General features: G+C 44.3%; 1 protein-coding gene across 1 annotated transcript in view; it reads right to left on the reverse strand.

Annotated features, from left to right (window-relative positions):
- Window positions 1-5,656, reverse strand: part of KIAA0907 (KIAA0907 ortholog) — a 33,003-nt gene extending 27,347 nt beyond the window's left edge. The window contains exons 1-4 of the mRNA XM_011992715.1: window positions 5,540-5,656; window positions 4,836-5,052; window positions 687-815; window positions 272-351 (exon numbers count right to left, since the gene is read on the reverse strand). Of these exons, the coding sequence (XP_011848105.1) occupies window positions 272-351; window positions 687-815; window positions 4,836-5,052; window positions 5,540-5,577 (464 nt within the window). The 5' untranslated portion in view covers window positions 5,578-5,656. The remainder of the gene's footprint in view (window positions 1-271; window positions 352-686; window positions 816-4,835; window positions 5,053-5,539) is intronic.
- Between the last annotated feature and the right edge of the window lie 2,055 nt (window positions 5,657-7,711).

Raw genomic sequence — 7,711 nt, forward strand, 5'->3', positions numbered from 1 at the left:
AGTATATACATTAAATGTTAGTGGTATCTTCTTTTACACTTTCCTATAATTTGTTTCCTCCAATAAAAACATTAAATGTGAAATAAAAGTCCAAAAACAGCTCCCAACAGCTTATATCTGTTTGATAGCCAGAATTCTGCTATACAGTGTGCACACACATACCCCTCAAACCTCGAATCAAATATCATGTACACATATTACCTACGGATGAAAAACATGAGGCTAATGTGAGTCATACACCCAATCCTTCCATAAACAAGAGAATACGTACCCTGGTCCCACTTTGGCTTTTTCCTCAGTTGTCATGAACCTCCCTCGAGTTGATACTGCAGCCCCACTAAGGCGGCTGATCTAAAAAAGGAAATGTTCAATTAAGAAGATGTGGCAATTGGTTGATTTCAATGGCAGACAGATTTTCTTCCCATTCATTCATTCGACCAAGTGAGAAGGAATGAATTCTCTCCTATATCTGAAATTTTTATTCCATGGTTTCTTACTCAAACCAACACAGAGAATTCATTTATACCCATTTCATTATCTTCCTCTGAAGTTAAATTAAACCCAGTCCTGACTTCAGAGACTATGACCCAAACTCACTAATAAATATCTAACACCTGTCTATTTAGAGGTCTTCTTTATCTGAATCCACTCACCACCTTCCCCAAAGAGTCCCAATGCCTCCTCACCTCATCTTGAGTCTGTCCTCGAGTCAGCAAGTTCCTACATGTGAGAGGCACATCATTAATTTCTACTTCAGCTACCACCAGGTCATCCTTGCTTTTATTGCTAGTTAGGCCTTTGCCAGGAGCCTGAAGCTAGAAAAAAGAGAAATTAGATTAAAAAGTTTTTATGGTGAGATAAAGTCTTCTTTTTTTTATTTTATTTATTTATTTACTTGAGACGGAGTCTCTTTCTGTCGCCCAAGATGGAGTGCAGTGGCATGATCTCAGCTCACTGCAACCTCCACCTCCCGGGTTCAAGCGATTCTCCTACCTCAACCTCCTGAGTAGCTGGGATTACAGGTGGGCACCACCATGCCTGGCTAATTTTTCTACTTATAGTAGAGATGGGGTTTTGCCATATTGGTCAGGCTGGTCTCAAACTCCTGACCTCATGATCCACCTGCCTTAGCCTGCTAAACTGCTGGGATTACAGGCATGAGCCACCACGCCTGGCCTATTTTTTTATTTTTATTTTTTCTTGAGATGAAGTCTCACTCTATCACCCAGGCTGGAATGCAGTGGCACAATCCCAGCTTACTGCAACCCCAGCTCACTGCAATCTCCGCCTCCCAAGTTCAAATGATTCTCCTGCCTCAGCCTCCTGAGTAGCTAGGATTACAGGTATGAGCCAAAAAACCCAGTTCGTTTTCATATTTTTAGCAGAGATGGGGTTTCACCATGCTGGCCAGGCTGGTCTCGAGCTCCTGACCTCAGGTGATCCACCCACCTTGGCCTCCCAAAGTGCTGGGATTACAGGCATGAGCCACTGTGCCCAGCCTAGATAAAGCCTTTTAGTCGTCCAAAATACAACCATCCTTTCCCAAATCCCGCACCTCCCTACCCTTCCCTTCATCTGCCTGTAAACACAGTTGGTCTTTCTTCATAAACGAATTAACAAGCAAACAAAAACCTCACTAAACAAAGTCAATCTGCTTGAAGGCCACAATCAAGATTTCTCTGTGACCTTAGCCCTATGTGCATTTTTATGACCACCTAATTATAGAAGCTCTAGGGACTAGAAGCTACAGCCTTCAAAAAGAAAATTAAAGAGCAAAGTTATGACACTCTATAGCTCAGTTAGTTGGCTGTACATGGAATAAAACATAATAGAAGGTAGAGAAGCAATGCACACAACACATATACCTCAAGCATATAATAGGAAGTTGTTTTTGTGCCACTCCCACAATCATAACATAAAATCCAACTAATTCCATCCTTGTAAAGTTCTCAAAAGCCCTTAAATTGTATCTAACTAGTCATTCCTCATTCTATTACGGAAGAACAAAGAAGAATGAAAAGCCAGTAAGATGGTAAAACCTGATCTAGTTTCTTTCAATTTAAACTACAAGGAGTTCGTGACCAGCCTGGTCAACATGGTGAAACCCCGACTCTAGTAAAAATACAAAATTAGCCAGGTGTGGTGGTTCGTGCCTGTAGTCCCAGCTACTCTGGAGGCTGAGGCAGGAGAATCGCTTGAAGCCAGGAGGCACAGGTTGCAATGAGCCGAGATCACGCCATTGCACTCCAGCCTGGGCAACAATAATGAAACTCCATCTCAAAAATAAATAAATAAATTACAAAAAAAAAGGCTGGGCCGGGTGGCTCACTTGAGCCCAAGAGTTTCAGACCAGCCTGGGCAACATGGCAAAACCACATCTGTACAAAAAATACAAAACATTAGCTGGGCATGGTGGCATGAGACTGTAGTCCCAGCTACTCAAGAGGCTGAGGCAGCAGTAAGCAGTGATTGCGCCACTGAACTCCAGCCTGGGCAACAGAGCAAGACTCTATCACACGAAAAACCAGACAGACAGAAAGAAAGAACAGAAAGAAAGAAAGACAGAAAGACGGAAAGAAAGAACGAATGAATGAACCAACCAAACAGGCTCATGCCTGTAATCCCAGCACTTTGGGAGGCTGAAGCAGTCTGAGCAACATGGCAAACCCATCTCTTCCAAAAATTAAAAAAAAAAATTAGCCGGGCACGGTGGCATGCGACTGTAGCCCTACTACTTTGGAGTACCTATTACTTGACTGTGCCACTGCAGTCACTGCCTGGGCAATCAAGCCAGACCCTGGGACCACAGGCATGCAGCACACCTAGTTAATTGTTTTTGTCTTTTCTGTAGAGACAGGGTTTCAGCATGTTGCCCAGGCTGGTCTTGAACTCCTGGCCTCAAGTGAACCACCCACCTGCCTTAACCTCCTGAGTAGCTGGGACTACAGGGGCCTATCTCCCCAGTCTATGTCTAGAAGGTAAGATATTGTTTACTTTGTGCATTACATACATTTTTTAAATGTGGAGGCAAAACTAAATACAAACTCAACAATATCACCTTACCTTTATTTAACCCCCTATAGTACTCATTTACATTATCATCTCAATGAATCCTTATGACCGCCTTTAATAGTACTTATCAATGTTGTCTAAGAGAACTTTTGGTGACAGGTGTTCTAGTCCATCACTCCAATATGGTAACCATTTAGCCACATGCGTCTGTTGAGCACCTGACGTGGCTAATGTGACTAAAGGTCTAAATTCTAAATTGTATTTTGTTTGGTTTTGCTTTGCTTTTTGCTTTAACAACAGGAATTTATTTCTCACAGTTATGGAGGCTGATAATGTATTTAAATTATTTTTATTATTTAGACAAGGTCTCACTCTGATGCTCAGGCTGGAGTGCAATGGCAAAATGACAGCTCAATGCAGCCTCAAGCTCCTAGGCTCAGGTAATCTTTCCACCTCAGCCTTCCAAGAATCCAAAGAATTACAGAGGAGCTGGGACTACAGGTGTGAGCCACCACACCCAGCCCCTTAATTTTAACTTAAATTGCCACATGAGGCTAGTGACTACTGCACTACACAATGCAGGTATATATTACCAACGAGAAAGCTGAGTTTCGTTATGCCAAAGCCATGTAACCAGTAACTGTGGATTCTGGGTTTCAAATTGTGGATTCTGGGTTTTTAGGTTTTATGATTCTAAATCCAGTGTTTATGTATCCTGCTGAGGTCAACTACCTAAAGATTATTATTTTAAGGGAAAAAGAGAGCTTAAACGATTAACATCAATATTAAGAATCTTAATATATAAGAAGCATTACATCTTTGTCAAGATGCTTTTAATTTTTCCTCATAAAACAATCTTTGCAAACAATAGGCTGCACATGGTGGCTCATACATGTAATCCCAGCACTTTGGGAGGCCGAGATGAGCCTGATCAACATAGTGAGACCCTGTCTACTAAAAATACAAAAAAAAATTAGCCGGGCATGGTGGCATGCACCTGTAATCCCAGCTACTTGGGAGGCTAAGGCAGCAGAATCACTTGAACCCAGGAGACAGAGGTTGTAGTGAGCCGAAATCACCCCACTACTGCACTTCAGGCTGGGCGACAGAGTGAGAGTCTGTCAATAAATAAATAAATAAATAAAACCCTACAGGTTCTAATTAGAGATGACACTATGGGGCTCACTTGATTTACCTGAACTTCTCTTTTGAGTTCAGGGAAAAAGCACATATATTAAAAACATATTATGTTGCTTTAAATGACTATGGAAATAGAACTTAAGTTGAACTAAGTGGACAAGGACAAGACAAGGTATTTGGTCCATAAATGTAATCAGCCCAATCAAAAATGCCTCGTAAGTATGTATTTGTAACAAAATGTCTTCTGGAACATTCCAAAACTAAATGATCTCTCAACTACTATATCCATTTTATCCTTTACTAACACAAATTATTATGTGATTACAGGATTACAAACAACTTTTTTTTTTTTTTTAAAGACGGAGTCTCATTGGGTCGCCCAGGCTGGAGAGCAGTGGCATAATCTCAGCTCACCACAACCTCCGCCTGCTGGGTTCAAGCAGTTCTCCTTGCCTCAGCCTCCTAACTAGCTGATTACAGGCGCGCGCCACCATACCCGACTAATTTTTGTACATTTAGTAGAGACGGGGTTTCAACATGTTGGTCAGGCTGGTCTCGAACTCCTGACCTCGTGATCCACCTGCCTCAGCCTCCCAAAGTGCTGGATTATAGGCGTGAGACACCGCGCCCGGCAAAACCACCGCTAAATTCGCAATTAGTGGAGACCCTTCAACTTCAAATACCTTCTCAGAAGCATTCTGTGTTGGTTTCAGCTTCCCTTTTGCCATGAGCATGGCATTGATCTTGGCAGCCACAGCAGCAGCAGCATCCAAAGCACCTGAAGGAGCAGCTGTGGTGCCCCCAGGACTTCCCCCACTGCTGGTGACCTCCCCACCTGGGGCCGCTGGCGGGAGGAAGAGAAGTGGGGCTGGAGCTGGTTGGTCCCATTTGCTGCGTCGCCTACACGTAGAAAAAGGAAAACATTAGGCCCCAAAGCTTTCATGTATGTTATTCTTTCCTTACTACGCCTCAGCACTCCATTTTCCCTCTATTATATTCCACTTACACTTCCGAATCACCTTTTAAATCTAAAACTCCCCTCTCCTTAAACAATTATTGCTACATTTAACAAACCCCCACTTTCCACCCTTCCCCAAAATCTTTCCTTTCTACTGTCCCCTATATCAAAAGACTCCACTCTATCCTGCACGCTCTCGTTTACGCCTTCCCCTTGGCTCGCCCTTCCAAAAGTCCCCGTTTCCCTCCTCCCTCGGATCCCAGCCGGCCCTTTAAGGGCCCCAGGCCTGCTCAAGATCCTTCTCCCCAAACGTCCAACCCTTTACTTCCTACTTAAGGGGCCCTCCACCCTATACGCAGCTTCTCAGGGTGCCTCCGCCTCTCCCGCGCCCCAGTGCTCGCTCCGATGCCCTCGCCCCTGAAGCCGTACCCGCCAGCTCCAGGATGTGTCGCGCTCCCCGCGGACATGGCGACCGGTTCTACTCAACCACCCGCCAACTACCCGACTACCACCTTCTCGTCACTTCCGCCCCCAACGCTCTTACGCACAGCCTTTTCCGGTCGTGAGGCCGAGCGGTTCCGGTGAAAATGTCGATTCCGATTGGACTCTTGACGATTTAAAGGCGTCTGGCGTTTCTGAAACAGGTAGGGTGTGATCTTCCGGGTTGCGCATTACCCTGAAGAAAGATGGCTGCTATGCCTACTATAGATGCGGAATCGGGCCTAGCTGAATCCATCTTTATCGTGGGCATGTTGTGAGACTCGGAGACAATACGCATGAGTCAGTAGATTAAACAGGTTTCTCCTCAAATTCCGCTACGTTTGTGTTGAGTCCTAGTTTCTGTCTGGGGAGACAACCTTCCCGCGGCTTTTGCCCGTTTCACGTTTCTGTTACTTAGGAAAAGGAAAAGGATTCGTTGCAAAGATCATTTCAAGAATTTCTCTGTTTGGTCCATTTCTGTGCACCAAGCAGGGAATATAAAGATAAAAAGATGAATAAGCCGCAGGCCCTGCCATTCTGGTACTCTCAGTGTGGCAAGGCAGATACGCAGGCAAATATGTGTGATAGAGTTGTATATTAAGCAAAGGTCGAAGAAGATAAGCTGCACATCTTGGGGGAGCGTTAAGAACGGGAAGCTAAAAAGCCGGTAGAGTGCTGGAGAAGCGATCAAGCGTAGGTTATGGAGCACCCTGTTCTGGCATCTGTGTACTTAACGGTTGAGCTGGCTGGAGTGCGGGAGGCCAGGAGTTGAAAGGCCTTGAATGAGTTGATTCTGTAGGCTAAAGATTTCTTTTTTTGAGACCGAGTTTCGCTCCGTCACCCAGGCTGGAGTGCAATGGCGCGATGCGATCTCGGCTAACTGCACTCTCCGCCTCCCGGGTTCAAGCGATTCTCCTGCCTCAGCCTCCCAAGTAGCTGGAATTACAGGCGCCCGTCACCACGCCCAGCTAATTTTTGTTTTGTTTTGTATTTTTAGTAGAGACGGGGTTTGGCTATGTTGGCCAGCCTGGCCTCAAACTCCTGACCTCAGGTGATCCACCCGCCTCGGCCTCCTGAAGTGGTGGGATTACAGGCGTGACCCATCGCGCCCGGCCGAAGCTAAAGGTTTCTAACCTTTGGGATGTCTTGGAACTTCACTGGGTTTCCAGATCCTCCCACCTCAGCCTCTGAAGTAGCTGGGACTACAAGCACGCGCCACCACACCTGGCTTTTTTTTTTTTTTTTTTTTTTTTTTAGAGACCGGGGTGGCAGGGGATGCGGAGGTGGGGGGTTACTGTGTTGCCTAGGCTGGTCTCAAACTCCTGGGCTCAACGGATCCTACCACCTCGGCCTCCCCAAAGTGCCCTTTTTCCTCTTCTCCCCGAAACACAATACTGTTGGGATTCAGATTGAAATTACATTGTTTATTATATTTGTCATTTTAAAAAATTTGAGATATACCATAAATTTACCCTTTTTAAAAAGAGTAAATTTAAGTGCACAATTCATTGTTTTTTAGTGTGTCCACAAGATTGTGCGACAATCACCATTATCTAATTCCAGATTTTTTTTTCCAGATTATTTTTGTCACCCCATAAAGAAACCCCTCACCTGTTAACAGTCACTTCACGTTTCTCTCGCCCCACAAGACATGGGCTACCACTGATCTACTGTTTCTCTGAATTTACCTATTCTACATATTTTATATAAATGGAATTATACAATGTGTGACCTTTTGTATCTGGCTTCTTTCACTTACAGTGTTTTCAAAGTTTATTCATGTTGTAGCATATGTCAGAACTTCATTCTTTTTTTTTTTAATCACTGAATAAACTTCATTCTTTTTTATCACTGAATTTCTTTTCCATTGGATGTATAGACCACAATTACCCATTCATCCATTGATGAACATTTGAGTTGTTTCCACCTCTTGGCTATTGTAAGTAGTGCTGCTGTGAACATTCACAAGTATTTAAGTATCTGTTTTTAATTTTTTTTTTTTTTTTTTGAGATGGAGTCGCGCTCTGTCGCCCAGGCTGGAGTGCAGTGGCCGGATCTCAGCTCACTGCAAGCTTCGCCTCCCGGTTTTACAACATTCTCCTGCCTCAGCCTCCGGAGTAG

The sequence above is a fragment of the Mandrillus leucophaeus genome, unplaced genomic scaffold, assembly GCF_000951045.1.
Source record: "Mandrillus leucophaeus isolate KB7577 unplaced genomic scaffold, Mleu.le_1.0 Scaffold418, whole genome shotgun sequence".
Taxonomy (NCBI): Eukaryota; Metazoa; Chordata; class Mammalia; order Primates; family Cercopithecidae; genus Mandrillus; species Mandrillus leucophaeus.